The sequence below is a fragment of the Phoenix dactylifera genome, chromosome 14, assembly GCF_009389715.1.
Source record: "Phoenix dactylifera cultivar Barhee BC4 chromosome 14, palm_55x_up_171113_PBpolish2nd_filt_p, whole genome shotgun sequence".
In the NCBI taxonomy this organism is placed as follows: Eukaryota; Viridiplantae; Streptophyta; class Magnoliopsida; order Arecales; family Arecaceae; genus Phoenix; species Phoenix dactylifera.
The window spans coordinates 8,565,615-8,582,745 of NC_052405.1; the positions used below are offsets into that span (position 1 = coordinate 8,565,615).

The window sequence follows — 17,131 nt, forward strand, 5'->3', positions numbered from 1 at the left end:
ACTGGGGATCACTTAAGAAAGAGTGTTTGTTCATGGCTGTTTTTCTACCAGCTGGCTCTCTCCTTTCCGTGAGTTGCTTCTTCATTTTGGATTACGGTGATAAAGTAGATGGATTGGAGCATGCTTAGGTGTTTTTATAACTATAGGCTCGTCAAACTTCTTTTTTTTTCGTTCGTAATTCCTATGTTTATTAAGCAGGTCTCTAATAAAAGTCAAGCCATGCATGGCTGGCTTTATGGAATTTCGCTGCAAGGCTCCGAGAGTTTGAGGTGACCTATATCTTGTGAGGGGAATCGAGTTGCCAGTTGAGTGGCGAATCTAGCTCTGTAATGAAACATATGGACACGGTATGATCCTGCCATATCAGCTTTTTGTGGGACTACCGTGTGTGGTGAATCAATACTCGGAACAGCTTTTATATCCGATTTCTATATCGTGAAAGTTTACCTCATCAATACTGCTCCTTAAAAAAGACCACATATATGAGACAACAGATGGAGAACAATATGATCACTGCATCAATTGTTATGGCTGTCATTGCTTGATCGCTGAGTTTCATATTCTTTCCACCGAGCCGGTCCACCATGTCTGGTACAGATTCATGGTTCCATACATCTTGTTCGTATGGGTCCTCCAGCTTCATCCTCATCCGCTCGGCTCGACGGCTCTCAGCCTCTTGAGCCAATGTCCAGTCATAAAACCTGCGACTATCCTCGTTGCTCAGCACATTGTATGCCTCCCTCAGCTCTATGAACTTCTCAGCGGCTGCTTTTAGAGGGAGAGATGTAGTGTCGGGATGATACTCCTTTGATAATCTTCGGTAAGCTGCTTTTATCTCCTCCATGTCAGCCTTTGCTGATACTCCTAGAAATCTGATTGTAGCCAAAATGTTTAAACTTGGAGTTAGGAGCACTAGGTTACTTCTCAGGCAAAAATTTATTTACAAAAAGTTACTTTAGAAATTAGAACTTATTGTCTGATTATGGATTGAACTTGTAGCTTTAGGCTCGGTTTAACTGCCAAGAAAAGTGGGGAGAAAATTAAATTAAAAAAAAAAAATTTGGGAGTCCTTTTCATTGTTTGAAACCTAAAAGGAAATATAAGGAGAACCAAAGAGATAATAAATGATTAATTTTTTTCCCTATAAAGCCTAGATTTTGTCTTGCTAGAATATAATGATTTTGAAAGAATGACAGGTAGCCGAGATATTTAAGAAAAGCTAATAATATCTTAATCACTTCCTCAATAATTTTCTTCAATCAAACACGCAGGAAAAGGAAAAGATAAAAAAAAAAACAATATCCTTTCCTTTCCGTATACTCTTCCACTAATTTATAGCTTTTTTGTTTTTTTTTTTTGAAAGAATGTATTCGAGTTATTTCAGAAGAGCAGGACCACTATAATATGCACGCATAAATAGTAGATTTGGATATAAAAGAAAGAGAAGAAGAGAAGCCATGGTCAGCAGCCAAAGGCTCTTAACTGATAGTGCGAAGCAGCTGATTTGTCTATCAGTTCAGCAAACCTCTCCCCCAAAATCTCCTCTTTCTTCTCACTCTGAGTTGTTGGCGTCGTCTTACCCCCAATCCACCCTTCATCAGGATTGGACCAGTGGATCCTTGTATCAACTCGACGCTCTCTCTTTTCACCAGCGGATGAAGATCCTGCAGAAGAATCTGATGCTCTGACATGCATCCGCCAGAGCACAGGATTTTTATACTTCCTACCACGAACGATGATGGGGGAGAGTGAAGGAGAGGCTGCTGTGGCCATGGGAGAGGAATCGCAGTTTTGAGGTTCAAGAAGAGAGCTTCAGTTGGAGAAACAGATGACTGAATGGTGGCAACGAGAGATGGTCTTTTACCTGGTCCCTATTCAAAATGGTCCCATTGGAGTTTGTGTGGCGTATATTCCCCTCTAAAACATTGAACCACCGCCCCAGAACTAATTTGGGTGGTCCCGAGATCCTGAGGAGACAAAATTCAGACACGAGACCTCCCTAAAGGTTCAAACATTCTCTCTCTAGCCCACGTTAGAACATCTTCTGCAGTAAGTTAGGAGGACACAATCTCTAAACAATGCTCAATATCTGCAATCAATTTCCGCATAAATAATCAGAAACCTATGCAATTGGCAGTTGATATACTCATAAAAATATTGATAAAAACTTTTAACAAAACCCACTTATTTTCATCATTTATGTAAAGTCAAATCCCCCAAAATCTATTTATCCACCAACATTTGACCTGCATAATAAAGGTTTTTCCTCACATGCAGCTACAGTCGTAACCATCAGTTGCCAAGCTATTCTCCCACCATTTGAAAACTAGGAGCATTGCGTGCAACAGACCTGATATCTCAAACATCTTGATGATGATTTTGTTTCATAGTGATCATTTTTCAGGAATTAGCTGTCTGCATGGCGTCTGCCCTCACTTTTCTCGTTCAGAATGAGTTTATATTGTCTATCATGCAACTATATTGTCACTGTTTGCTTAAATTCTTTAAAAATTAATAGCAAATGACCAATTAAAAAGATTAAAATCCTTTCAAAGCTTCAAAGTTGATCTATTCTTCTACAAGACTGACTCAAGATGTGATTCTGAAAGACTTGAATGATCTCTTTAAATACACTGTAGACAGCACAAATTTTCTATTGAAACTGATTAAAGCATTGCTTCCTCAACGCAAATATTTGACATGCCAAGAATTTCAATTTTCAAAGAGGTGTTTTCATCTTTGTATTCAGCTTTTTGCAACAAAAAAAAAGAAGAAAGCTAGTGTACTCTTTGAAATTCTCACAAGTCTATTTAACCAAAGATAACAGGGAAATTTATCTCCTTGCCCTTTGTTGGACAGGGAATTGTCATATAATCCATGTTGATCTGGCATTTATCTCCCGCTCCTTGTTTTGTAGTTTAATATTTAGCCCCTGCTTTGAAGCAGAGTACCAGCATGTCTTATGTCAATTTTTGCATAATATTGGCCCTTGATAAAATTTCACCCATGCATAGTTAGTTCTCTTTTTGTATATCAAGTGACATCAACGATGTAAGATCACAGAACCATGTATAATTAGGCAAGGTCTTTTATGTCAAAGCACGTGTACTTTCCATTTTTTTATCATTGGGTATAATTTCAGCCATAATATAAACTCTTCTAATGTATAAAGTTAGGACAATCATGTGTAGGATGATAAAACTACGCATAACCTAGCAGGTCCTTCGTGCGCGTATGATTTTGGCCCTCGTTTTTGTAAATTTGACATATAAGTGCATAAGTTACTTGTGTATATTGGTACAGCAATCAGGCACAAGATGCTCAAGCTATGTACAATGGGCATTAAATAAGAGCAAGGGCTAAAGAATAAAAAAACGAAAAGAAAGCAGGGACCAAAAGATAGATCACTGATCAACAAGGATCATATGATAAATCCAGTCTAACCAGAGATTAGGAGGAAAATAGCCCAAGATAAATAATAATTATTTTCCTTTGATGAGGAAAAATATGCACAATAAGTAGAGCTTTCCACTTATTATAATAGCCTTATTAAGTTTCCTGATCAATAACTTTGCTTTTCATCCTAATAGGTGAAGCTTGTCCTTCTTTTATATGTAATCTCACAGTTTTTACCTAGATCTCTCTCCAATTCAAGTTTATTGTTGCCTGATCTTCCCTGAATCTAGCACATAATAGGTAAAGCTGGTCCTTTTATATGTAATCTCATAGTTTTTCCTAGATATCTATCTCCAATTCAAGTTTATGGTTGCCTGATCTTTTCTAGAAAAACTTAGGTCAAACCAGACTAGAACCCGATTCCAACAGTAGTGATATGTGATATAAATGCTTTACTGCAAAATAACCATCCATCTGAAACACCCTAAAGAGTACATGATAATTGACAAATACTACATATTTTAACCAAATCCATCAGCAGGGGATATGTTTCAGGACAAACTTAAGCAGGTCATAATTACCGAGATCTCATTAAATTTATGGATGCACCTAATAGACCAGCAAGTAAAAAAGCTTGCAACAGTTCTCCACAAGGCAAGTAATTGCATGATATAAAAGACCCAATAGCATACAGCAAATCATGCTCAATTATTATTAGCTCAGGAAAACCATTAGATTTGGAATTTGCAATACCTATGCATTCAACTTTTAATAATCCCTCGACTTCAAAGAGAAACATAAGCATACACAAAACATGTGCTATTTGATAACAGATAAAATGAGCAAACTGAGGCTTATACAAATGTAATTATAAAGGCTAACTGAAATAAATTATCATGAAGGTTAAGGACTCCATGGTAGCAAATTTGCCAATACAACACAGCAGCAGGAGCAGCAACACAGCGGCAGTAGCAGCTATAGCAGCAGCAGCAGCAGAACAGAAGCACTTGCATTTCAACTGAAGCAATGAAGAAGCATTTTATTGTTAACTCAGTGTCAAAAGTTTCACTTTAATTTGCGAAAGCTGAAGAACTATAATTGGAAATAATTAAAAAAACATTTATGATATTACAGAAGAAATATCAATTGCAAGCAGCAATCGGAAGCAGCAATAGCGGCAGCAGAGCAGCGGCAGCGGCAGCGGCGGCAGCGGCAGCAGAACAGTAGCACTTGCAGTTCAACTGAAGCAAATGAAGAGGCAACACCTTCTTGTTAATTCAGGCAACAATCAGTGGTTTCACTTTAGTTTAATAAGAAACATTATTGAAAAATATTAAAAAATATCCGCTCATGATGTTGAAGAAGAACATCAATTGCAATAGAAAGGTCACGGTGGAAAAGCTGCCTATGGCCCATCCTCTGTTAAACTTATAAAACTTATAAAACTTATATTTGTAAATTCACTTATGTATGCTGCAGTAATTTATTTTTCTCTAATAGTACTTGAGTGGTGTAACAAATGAAATTTTCAATTAGCTCATTGGTTCTAAATCATCCCCCCTTTTATTTACCAGCATTGTAATAACCACAGCAATCATCATAAAAATTAATAGCATTTAAAGAATTGACCATGTTTTATTAGACAATTGTATGCATATTCAAATCTTAAACTAACTGATGAACCACATGCTATGTAGCATACCAGGCTTATCGCCTAGGCAATCCATTTTTGATCTATTCATCAAATGTGCCTCCTAATACAAGCATAACACATCTTTCCATACAACTTCCATCTACCTTTTCATAGTTCTACCCATCATCTAGTCTGACCCTTCCAACATATCCAAGTCTCTCTTCTTACAGCACACCCTAGTGCACACCAGTATACGACATCTCCATCTCATCACTTTTTTTTTTTTTTTTTTGTTAGGACCTGGGGAGCACCACCTTATTGCAGTCAAAGTTGTACACTATTCATGCAACAAGATGAAAAATGTGAAGTACAAAACGCAATTATATGTATCAATTATGAACAAAAACAAAATCTAAAAGATCACACAAAACAGAAATGGAATTCTAAAGGCACAGGAAAAAACCCACAAGCCTGGTCTGCTGAACAACAAATAACAGCCTAGAGAGGCACCCACAAGCCACAGCTGTTGGTCAAGGGAAAAATTTGATAAACCATCTTTATCGCATATCAATCATCCAGGCATAGATCACAAAAGTTGACAAGACCCACTAATCCAACCATCCCAATCTTCCTAAGACTGCAAGGCTCTCAGGAATCAAGGCATCCTAAACCCAATCCACCAAAACACACTGCACAAATATATGGACCAAGCTCAAGTCAACACCCTTGACCCAACATATCTACATATAAATAAAAGCCATACAAAATGGGCGAAATTATAATAGCATAACAAAGACAAGCTCAGAAAGGCATGAAACTTAAGGATACTGAAATAAGCTATCCCAAGTGGCAATCAGGGGTGGAAGAAAATTTGATAAAACTGATTAGACCAATCTTACGCAACTTGCATTAAAGTGGATCTGCATAAGCCAGTAAGACTCCCAGTTCAAGTACAGCAAAACTGTTCTGACTCGCAAACATGTGGGTCAAGTATAGGTAAAAGCGCAGATGATAAAATGAGTGATGACCATGTGTTCAAGAGGTCTGTGAGATGAGAGCTCTGTGCCATGCTATACATCTAGCTATAGGCAGTCTAAATATCAAGAACAAAACATCATTTTGTGAGCTGTGTAATTTGGGAATCAAGATCTCAAAGATCCTTCTGCAAGTGCATGATTGCAAGCATATGCATTAATAATAATGATAGAAACTTAGTAATAATTATAGCCTTCATAAAAGTGATATTCATTGAACACGAACACCTCCCCTCATTAACATCAATTGTACCAATTCTACTGTATCCCACGTCTCTATTCTTGCCCTCCACTTCCCTCTCTACACTGTACCACATCCATCATGATGCTGTGAGATGACATGCCCTCAAGTTTTCCTTGATACCTTTACTCATACAGAAACTTGGATTTAGCAGGTCATGTGGATTTGAGTATAAAAACATAGATTCCTGAATCCAGGCTCTAGTTATTAGAGGCCAATTCAGACATTGCTACATCATTATTTTGACTAGTCATGCTTCATTGGCATTCAATAATTTAAAGAAGTTCGACTAGTTTTCCTAAACTTATAAGACTGCAAAATATGTTGATAATCTTAGGTAGCAAAACATGTGAATAAGAAGAAATTATTCATTCAAACCTGACAAAGTATATGCATCAGCTATGGACCAGTCTGCTCTGTTTTGCAGCTGCTGGATGATAGAAACGACAGATATTTCGATGGCAAATTCCACGCCGAAAATCACGACAGACTTCAACTTGGTTGTCAATCACCTATTAGAAGCACAAATATTGTGAAAGCGGCCATCAAAACACATTAGCAAAAACTAATGCATATTAAATTCAAAGATCATGACTGCATCCAGAGACAGCATCATTAGATAGTTGTACCTTGGTTTGAGAATCAGGGTGGGCATATTTACATAAATCTCGGTTACACATTTTCTTCAGGAAGTCCTTGCAAACAGGTAGAATTTCCTGATCTACATATTATACAACAAATTATACTAAAAAAGTGATACTAACAATGTACCACAAAAACATGTACACTGAAAAATAACATAGTGTCGTGACTATACCCCAAATCAAAAGACCAAAAAAAAGGGGGGAAGTAAAAAAGATGCAATCACAATTATTATTTCTTGCTTTATATTTTTCTTAAGATACTTTAGCAAGTTTAGCCACCATAAAACTGGAAGGACAGTGCTTAGTTTTGCTCAACCATTTTATAACAGTATAAGTGTTCGCTACTTAGTCAAAAGATACTCCCTCGATTATGCAGAGAGAGAGAGAGAGAGTTTTTCTTTCTTGTACGCTCTTAAGAATGTTAAAACTATGGTTTACAGTAATGGTGCAACACCACCCTGCAAAGTGGCCATTTTGTACCATACTAGTAGCGCCTGATACTTGGTATAGGGGGCATAACAAGTATCGATAGGCCAAACCAATACCATACCAGGCGTACCAACATTATACCAACATGGTAGCAGTATAGGATCCGAGACCAAGATTATGAACATTGGTTAAAGTCATATAAATAAAAACATCCTTCCAGATTCAAAAGCCATGAGTGATTTAAAACCTTCAAGGTCATAAAAATCCTTGTCAAGCATTAAGTTTTAGGACCAATTCAAAGGTCAATCAAACTTGAGAATATTGAAAAAATAAGTTGAAACATTTGTTAGGAACACTTGTGATGTTGTAGGCAGTGATAGTGACAGCCATACCCTAAATCAATAATCAAAGTGAAATGATAAGAACTACATCCTATATGATACTGACTAAAGTCAAATAGCTAGGAACAGACGCAAGACAATGAAAATAATTATGAGAGGTGGGATTGGAAACAATGACATGGAGGTGAAGCACTTGGTAGCCCTACTAATCGTGACATGGTGACCATTGGCAATCATATGACCTGATACCATGCAGCTTCTAAATATATCTTCAAGAAAATCATCTAAACTATTTGATATGTGAATTTATTCAGTGATTGTTATTTTCCTATACATGCTTGGTGATCTATTCACAAAGCATTTCAGTTTCAAAGAGAACATTGATTGTTATTGCACAAGTGTAGGGATACAAGGACCATCTAATATTCTATTGGTTAGATATACACCTAAAGTGTCTTAGTTTCTTTATTCTGTATTCCTAAAGTCATTGTTATGGACTCATTATCTTTATTTTTGAAAAGGCAAGTGGTATTGCCGTAGCAAAATAACAATTGCCAGAGCTAGTTTTTAATATGCACAAGTTTTCCCTTGATGGTTGTGAGATACGTTACCTAAATTCCAGAAATGTTCCTTTCTGTTGACGACTCTTCCCTGATGAAATGACAGACAGAAATCCATACCATATGTGGCTTCTTCCATCACCTCATTATGCTCTCCTTGGCCCCCCATGTAATTTTTTATTCTTATAATTTCCATCTTCATCCTTTTTATCAAGTCTCACCACCTCTTGTCTCATTCACATCTCATCAAGTGCAATGAGGCAGTGCGATGTGTGCAAGAGTTCATGAGGAAAAAAGGAAGTATAGAGCAAGGGTGTAAGTTGTGGCCGATCTCACTGACACGTCACAACAGGATGTCATTCTTTTTGCAACCAAAGGAGGTGAAGAAGATGAAGGGAAGATAACAAGGAGTAGCAGCCAGAAGACGAAGAAGAAAATGACCCCATCATTTCTCCCCTTGAATCCAGTCCTCCACAAATGGAAAGTTATCATAGGTAGATTGCTATGATTCAACAGATCTCATCAATTGCAATACTCTTATCAACTATCCCTCACCTTCTACTTCTTTATCAATATCTCTCTTCATTTTTTTCTCCTTTATTTTTTTTTTTGTATCCGGGTTACTGCTCCCTCTTTTGCCTCCTCATCTTCCTATCCTATTTTAGCTCTGCTTCCCTTTTGGTTGCAGAAAGAGAGAGAGAGAGAGAGAGAGGACTCATCCCCTTATAAATTACGGATCGATAGAGAAGGGAAATTTATGTTCCTTTTAAGGGAAAAACATCTTTCACTAATTCTCTTTAGGAGGGCAGACTTATCAATGTGCAAAAATATGCTCTAGCAGCTGTAACTCCAGCTTTGGCAATACCACTTGCCTCTGCAAAAACCAAACACCTAAGTGGAACTCCAAACTGATATCCATCTAGTTAAAAAGACCAAAGTGCCCAATCTAATGCACCCAAAAAAATTCTCATCTTTTTAGTATTCTGTATTTCCCAAATATAATACACTCTACATTTTTTCAATTCAGGAAACAGTTCTATTCATGACCACCTTAGTTTGATCTTGTCTTACACATGACTAAACGTAAAGAACTTCTTGCAGGCGAGAAAGAAACATTAGGAAAAAAAAATATTGAAAGCTCGCTATCCTCCTAGATGCCTTTGCAAGTTTCATGTATTCATATATTGAACAAACTATGCAAGTGCACCCATAACTATATGCTCATATAGTTTTATAACGAAGCGCACAGCATGTGAAATTTTTCATGATGCCCTAAAGAACCTAAAGTGGGAACTTTCCATTCCATAATTCCAAAGCCATGTCCAAATATCAACAAAACACAATTTTTTGATTGATGGAAGTTAATTTATAGGCAATTCAAAAGCACCAAAAAAATACAAGTGACAACGATATATGCTTAAAGTCATACCATTTCCAGTTCGAGAAGGAGAACTAGAAGGCTTCATAGCAGCTCCATGTTGTTGCACATGTACCTTTAATCAGATGGAACAAAATGTTTCTAGTGAGTTATCAATGCTTTGTACCAATCAAGAAGACAATAATTTTGTTTATCTACAGATTTCAATATTATGAGACCACAGAAAAGATTAGGTATCACTATATCATTACAATAAATGGCAATAAAACAACCATAACTGACGTGCATGTGGCAAAATGGGAAAATCCATAGCTAGGTCACATTTTCATAACAGCAATTGCAAAAGTAGCTTTCAAGAGCTTGAGGAACTAAATATTGTCTTTTGTTTATGTATAATAGTGGTTTTGGTAGAATGTAAATAGCCAGAAATGAGCTAGTCCATAAAATGTCATATGCCTTAGCATCCAGCTGTTACCGAATCTAAATTTTTCATCTAGACCTTTACTTGCTACTTCCCCCAATTCTTTTTACTTTAAATAAATTACTATTACCATTCTCGACATGGTACTGAACTATTTGGGCATCTGACACCTACAGCAACATACGCAATGCATGTTGAGATGAAGTTCTTGAGACTTAATTAAGGTGAACATAAACCAAAAACATTGACATTAGAAATGTTATATCTGGCATGTCTGCCAGATCCGTGGCAGCAAAATCACTGAATTCACCCAACTCAACAGTGGACTACTAGCTTCCATGGTATTAGTAGTCCTACTACTGGCGAATCTTGGGTTTTTTTCTTTCTTGCCAAGTTGGCCTACCTCTCCATCCAGCACGAGTGGTCACTAGCAATTTCTTGATAAACATCATATTGCTGGACCCGTTAATTTTTCTACTTTTCTGTTGTTGTAGGAGACACTATGGAGGAACAAACAACTTGGCTTTTAAGAGTAGCTGTTGCTCGAAACAGAGTTAATTATATTGGCAATACTCATGGATATAGGGATTGGCCAGGACTCTAACACACTTATAAGGCAAACTGTAAAAATTGAAGTTACAAACACAGCAAAAATAATATATCATATAAATAAAGGTTTTGATATATGTAATATTTTAACATACGTAGGGACATTACATATGATAAATAATAATTTTTGCGTGCTAAAAGGTCCATAGTTCTATGTCTCACCACTATGATTCTATAGGATCTCAAATTAGAGCAACGCCCATGATGATGAGGGCCAAAGGAAGTTTTATTGCTACAAATCATGGTCGTCATAGTAACTCATACTGCCTGGTACTAGGCAAACAATACCATACCAATAAGGTATGGCTATAGTACCAAGGTTCAATACAGCACAGGGGCCAAACCGGTCTATACTAGGTGGAACCAACAGGTTTCACTTGGTTTGGTGCTATACAGACATGTATTGCCCGCCCTTTTAAGGTAGTATCGTGGCAGTGCATGAGACAAAGATCTCCTAAGCCTACATTTGAATGGGTTTTATATTGTATTGTACTTGATGTACCATATGATACAGTAAGTTACCAATAAAGTACCAGGTACTCATACAACGGACCTTGTTTTAGATGATTGTGATTTCAGATGTTACTTGTGCAATCCAATTCAATTCAACCAAGACCAATTGTTACCCACCCTACCAAAAGTACCCAAGGCATGTTCCCAGTATACATCAAGCATATCCTCGTTCACATGCGAAACCATTTTGTTTTGAAATAAATGGATATTCAAAGGAATTATGTAATACTTAACATGTTTATATTCAAGGTGTTCTGATATAAGTAACAGTATTCTGCATCTACAAATTCACCTTCATCAAATATCATTGTCCAATTAGTCTCCTTTTTTTTTGGCAACCACTTAGAAATGAAAGGGGAAGAAATTACATAATAGAAGGAAGAAAAAGAATGGTCATGAAATACATTTCATATTGCAACAACAAAGCAGTAATAACTTCAATTGTCAAAATGAATATCAAATGCTGAGTGATTAAGGCTTGGGGTGGCAATTTATGACCCACCAGCCAACATGACCCAAAATAAGCAGGTTCAAACTTGGCATAATGGATCAGGATCATAAACAAATCAGCCCAACTTAATCCATTCATTAAACGGTTCAAGTTCAAGTTTAGAGTCCCGACCCATCTAGCCATTTCAATGCATGTTCTGATCCAACCCACATATGACTTGTTTAACTTAAAACCTATTCAACCCATTTAATCTAATCTGAACTATTTAATAAATAGGTTATGCGACATGGGTTGGGTTACATGTCTAATAAAGCAGCTGGATTTGACCTTGGAATTTTGACTCATTTAATAAGCGGGTCAGCATTGGATAGACAAGTATCCAATCCGCCCTGTATCTACATCTGACTTGACCCTACCCATCACCACCCCTAACTGAGGCCCAAACCAACAGAAGAGAACTAATCCAAACAAGCACTATATATATCATTATCCTACAATTACATGCATATATGAAAATAATAAAAATAGTAAAACATGAAAGAGTAGATATGCTAGGAAACATGATGATAAAGTAGTGGAAATATCTCTAACCTGAGCCGTCGCATGAGCTTGAACATGAGAGTACCTACAAGATTTGCGTTCACACTTTCCACGTACAAAATCTTGGCAAACCTTTATTCAAAAATCGAGAACAAAAAAAAGGTTATATTGCAAAACAAAAAAAATGAGACAATGCATTAACAAAAAAACGACAAGGAATATGCATGCATATATGTATGCACATTGTGTATACATACATTTGTGAGAGACCAATTGCATGTATTTATATATGTATGCATGCCATCCATACATATGCTTGTAAGAGATCACATGCATGGTTCCTAGCTGACCATGAATTTTTATCAAAAAAATAATCTTGTGATAAAAAAAGAATGGCTCGCTCCATGAGGTTCCTCTCATTGCAGGGTCCGGAAAGGATTAGATGTGCACAGCCTTACACCTGCGTGCTGAGAGGCTATTTCTATGTTTCGAATCTATGATCTCCAGGTCACAATGGAGTAACCTTACGGCTATGCCAAGGCTCACATTCTAAAAAAAATTGCGATATTAGCACAAATTGGTAATAACCATATCAGTGAGTTCAAACTAAACAGCATGGTTTTGCATGAACTATATATATGATTACAACTACACCACTTAGTAGGAAATCTCACGCATCTTTTAAAAAATGCGAAGTTAATACGTATCATCTAAGGGCTTTTTGGTTAACAAGTTTCATTAAAATGAATACACAAAACACTCAAAATGAATGAGTTTTACAAAACTTGTTGTTTAGTTGTTTTCCATAAAACCTATTTTGTCCAAATTGGCAAGTCTTAAAACCTGAAAAGTGAGTTTTATGAAAAATAAGTCTCTCCGTATTTTTTTGTAAAACTAGTTTTTTTTTTTTTACATAGAATCATGATTTATGAATATCTATTATAGTGAAACTCAGAGGCAACCAAACAGCCCCTTAAAATGGTAAACATGAGATATTTTGCAATTACATTGCTTAGCAAATGGAAATTCAGTAACTGATTGGAGCAGTATTTTGCACTTTACAGGCTTATTTTCTGCAAGTGGTTCTCCAAACAGCATCTCTTAGCCTGGAAGTTTGGGTGGGTTTTTAACTTACAAACTTCTAAGATTGCCATCTATTCTCTTCTTTTATTATGAAACTGTAGGATTCTTCTTCTTGGGGGATTCCAAGGAAGTACGCGATGGTGCTAACATCACTAAAATTTAATACATGCTTCAATTTAACATGAATGTCCAAAAATTAAAGTGACAGAGAAAGTCCTACATGGGTTTTTGACAAAATCAGATACTTTCAACCAGATTAGACATTGAAAGATTTGAAAAAAATCAAACACATTTTGAAGAAAACAATGAAAGAGTTGCACAAAAGCAATAGCAAACAACTCTCATGTTCAAGAGAGAGAGGTAGCTCAAGCATCCAAGACAGCGAAATCAACTTTAATTTCTGAGAGAGTTTACTACAGATTTGGTGGTGCAAAAGTGTTCTACATGAAGGTTGTTTTAAGGTATCCCAGTTCTGAGCTTAACCAAGAGGAGTTTCACTAAGAATATAGAAGCGAAAATGAATACCACTAACGTGAGCAGAAAAAATACCTAAAAAGGTCTGGGGTAAAAGAAGAAGAAGAAAGGATATCCTGTACAGAGACTTTAAATAAAAGTAGTTCAAAAACAAAAATCTTACCATATGTCTAGGTTGATGCATCCAATGCAACCACGATTCAGTGTCAAGCATTTGAATAGAACAATATTTATATTTGACTTATTAAAGACTAGATTTAAATAAAAACAGAGAAGAATAAGAAAGTACCTAACTGTCTAGACTTACTAAAGTTTAGGTAGAGTAACTTACTATAGCACATTGGTCGATTGACATATGGTGAGCAAAGCGGCATTCCTTTGCAGATCTTAAGCATCGACCCCGCATGAAATCCCTACAAACCTGAAAACAATTATGACAAAAATATGATAAGGATCCAGAGCACAATCAAGAAGATAGCATACACTATATAAATACATCTCCTTCATAACCTATGACTCTTAAATTAAAAGAACTACTACCCAAACTATATCAGGTATGCTGGAGGCACTTTCTACATATAATAAAACCCTATGACTTGACAAAAGAAGATGTAGGCCACATACTACAATTGCCAATTGCTGATCTAGAATCTTAAAAATCTACGATTCAACACCAAGTTCTCGTATCAGCATGAACTGGGATTGTGACACATGCACTTCATTACTTTAGTATAAGAAGAGTAATGATCTCATTTTCTTGATAGACATTAAAATGGGAAAAGGAAGTGCACATTGTATGAAAAAGAAGTTTTATCTCACGAAATCTAAAGAAGCATATAGATGAGTATTCACAACATAGTTATAGCTGAAAGTAACTAAAGCAAAGTTTTTATATGAGTAAATTTATTCTGAGGAAGGTTACATGTAAAAATGCTCTGTTTTCTTGGTGATATGTTGCATTGAGAACCACTCTAATTAAGACAAGATGTTGGACATAATTGCTTAGTTCCATTAGACCAAGGTCTGCTGAACCAGCCGGTTCAACACGTAACGTACCGGTACCAGCCTCAACTGGTACAGTTCGGCAGTGAAAAACGCATAGTGTATCGGTGCGAACCGGGCCGGTGCAAACATGGTTTCCTCGCGCACGGTTCCTCGAGCTGGGAACTGCGCCAAAGCGGGGAATCGCGCTCTTAGCTCGCACCCGCGCGTGGTTCCCCGCGCGAGGCAGCGCGCCCACGTGGGGCAGCCTGCGTAAGCCATTTAATGCCGCAGAGTGGCATTTAATGGATGCCCCGAAAACCTAAGGGTTCCTCCGCAAGGTTCGTCCACGGAGGGTGATGAGTCAGGGCATTCTATGGCATTTAACGCATCCGCGCGTTGTTTTTTTTTCGCGTCCACGCGCGCATCTGTTCTGTTGGCCGATTCAGTACCGGTTTCAATCGGTATCGGTGTCCACCAGTACGTCGGTACAGTCGGTATGGCGAACCTTGATTTAGACTCGATTTTCTACCAATGTAAGTGTCAAGGAGGGAAGCAGAGAGATATTAGCTCACACTAAGTATGTTATAGTTTTTTTTTGTAATTTTTACCTATTGCATTTAATAATACAAAAAAAATGCATGGTACAGGAATATAATCCTCAGGATCATTTATTATACAAGACCAAATATAAATAACCAGTGGTGCTCAATAGTACACAACCAAAATAAGACTTCATACAACAACAGAAAAATAAACAAAAGCGAGCTTACCGTCTCCACTTTAGGATCTTGTACACCAATTGCTTTCAGGAGCCACCTAAAGCAAGCACAACCAAGCCATTTAGGCCAACAGCTTATTTCCAAGGCTGCAATATACAAATTTTGCTTCCACAATCAAGTTTCTTCACTTCATTAGGATTCAAATTTTTTTTCTGAACTTCTTTTACAAAACTTTTCAATTCCAACAGCTTAAAGAAGCATCGAGAAAATGTAATTATGCATGGAAACTCAATTCAAAGCACAGTTCAGCGATCTTCTAATTCAGCGATCCAGAATTCATTCAAGAAGGTCCAAAGATGGCGATAGCTCTATTTCTTGAATTCAAGAAAATCAGATGCAGCTAAGGTATCAAGAATTGAATAAAGTGTCAACCCAAAACTAACATAGTTGAAATCGCTAAACCCTAGACAAAAAAAAAAAAAAAAAAAAAAATCCAAGATAGCGCAGAAAGCTATACTCTTGGATGTGAGGAGGAGGATGATAATAGCGGCAAGTCCTCCCGCGGAAGCAATGATTCCGAAGCGAATCTGCGCACGCCGTCACCTTATCCCTACGAGATCAAAAACATTTCATGTAACAACAGCGACAGCCATTTGGAGACTGCAAGAGGGCGGCGAGAGACCCAAGGGGTTTAATTACCGCTCGACGGAGACGGTGGAGTGGGGGTGAGCGAACTTGCAGTCGATCTGGGATCGCCGGCAGACGTGGCGAATGAAGTCCTTGCAGACATCGACGGTGAGGTCGGTCCGCCGCCGCTTGCCGCCGTCGCGGTCGTCTCCATCGTGGTTGTGGTGGCTCCGAGGGCTGAGGCTCCAGGACGGAGATCGATGCCGCTTCCGGGGGGAGGTCGGCGGAGAAGGAGAAGAGGAAGACGGGTTAGGGTTTGCCGAAGCCATTGGGCGGAGAAAGAGGAGCGAGAGGGAGGGTGAGGTAGGGGACGACAAGAGGGGCCGAAAAGGAAATGATAAAGGCGAAAGGGCTCTTGGGTAAATGCGGCGTGCGTTGTACGCGGACCGGGAGCCAAAAACATATTTCAAAAACAAAAAAATTAAAATGGAGATGCGGGGGATCGAACCCCGTGCCTCTCGCATGCAAAGCGAGCGCTCTACCATTTGAGCTACATCCCCAACATTTTAACGTTGTTTACCGAATTCTTTTGTTCCATATACTTTTAAAGTCTCAACGACGTGGCATTACGGAGCGTGCGGTGATCAGCACGTGTGACTAATTACTTGAATTAGAGAAACACCGTGCTTGTAGTAGAAATAACGACTTGTAGAGCGTAATAGATGTATTAGTTTTCCCATACGCTCGCTTGCATCGTATAGAGATCATTTTCCAAAATACTACTTGCAGAGAGCAATTGTATGTGAAGTGCAGCTATAAATAAAAAAAAAATTTAACATAAGTTTGGTTCGCAATGAGAGAGTGAAGAAAAATCTCTTGTTTAGTTGAAGTTTTTAAATAAAAAAAAGATAGAAAAGTAGTATTCTCATGGAAATAAGATTACCATATTTCATTGGAAAGAAAAAATTCGTAAGTGACATGAAAAGGCTACTTTTTTGAAAGTTGTGATATTTTTTTCTAAAACTATCCGTAAGCCATCAAAATGTATGGATAA

At 37.5% G+C, this 17,131-nt stretch overlaps 2 protein-coding genes and 1 non-coding gene across 6 annotated transcripts; all 3 read right to left on the reverse strand.

Moving 5' to 3' along the window:
- Nucleotides 1–387: 387 nt before the first annotated feature.
- On the reverse strand, nt 388–2,142 carry LOC113460904 (NAD(P)H-quinone oxidoreductase subunit T, chloroplastic). Of its 2 annotated transcripts, XM_026803748.2 has the most exons (3): nt 1,865–2,142; nt 1,484–1,760; nt 388–872 (listed from the first exon to the last, which is right to left on the reverse strand). In XM_026803748.2, exons 2-3 carry the CDS (start codon nt 1,693–1,695, stop codon nt 452–454), a joined length of 633 nt encoding a protein of 210 aa, XP_026659549.2. In that variant the 5' UTR covers nt 1,696–1,760; nt 1,865–2,142; the 3' UTR covers nt 388–451. The 2 variants fall into 2 exon arrangements, with proteins under 2 accessions (XP_026659549.2, XP_026659547.2); XM_026803746.2 differs by lacking the exon at nt 1,865–2,142 and having other exon boundaries at nt 1,484–1,856.
- Nucleotides 2,143–4,085: 1,943 nt separating this feature from the next.
- On the reverse strand, nt 4,086–16,490 carry LOC103704837 (zinc finger CCCH domain-containing protein 28). 3 transcript variants are annotated; one of them, XR_003385228.2, is made up of 10 exons: nt 16,150–16,490; nt 15,968–16,060; nt 15,502–15,547; nt 14,079–14,168; nt 12,242–12,322; nt 9,708–9,771; nt 6,934–7,025; nt 6,683–6,816; nt 4,529–4,637; nt 4,116–4,414 (listed from the first exon to the last, which is right to left on the reverse strand). XR_003385228.2 is itself a non-coding variant. In XM_008788303.3 (9 exons), the coding sequence occupies exons 1-8, from the start codon at nt 16,404–16,406 to the stop codon at nt 6,700–6,702; spliced, it is 840 nt and encodes a 279-aa protein (XP_008786525.2). In that variant the 5' UTR covers nt 16,407–16,490; the 3' UTR covers nt 4,086–4,414; nt 6,683–6,699. The 3 variants fall into 3 exon arrangements, 2 of the variants coding, with proteins under 2 accessions (XP_008786525.2, XP_008786529.2); XM_008788303.3 differs by lacking the exon at nt 4,529–4,637 and having other exon boundaries at nt 4,086–4,414; XM_008788307.4 differs by lacking the exons at nt 4,116–4,414; nt 4,529–4,637 and adding an exon at nt 5,134–5,718.
- Nucleotides 16,491–16,564: 74 nt separating this feature from the next.
- TRNAA-UGC lies at nt 16,565–16,637 on the reverse strand. Its single transcript has one exon. It is a non-coding gene; the product is annotated as a tRNA-Ala (tRNA).
- Nucleotides 16,638–17,131: the final 494 nt, after the last annotated feature.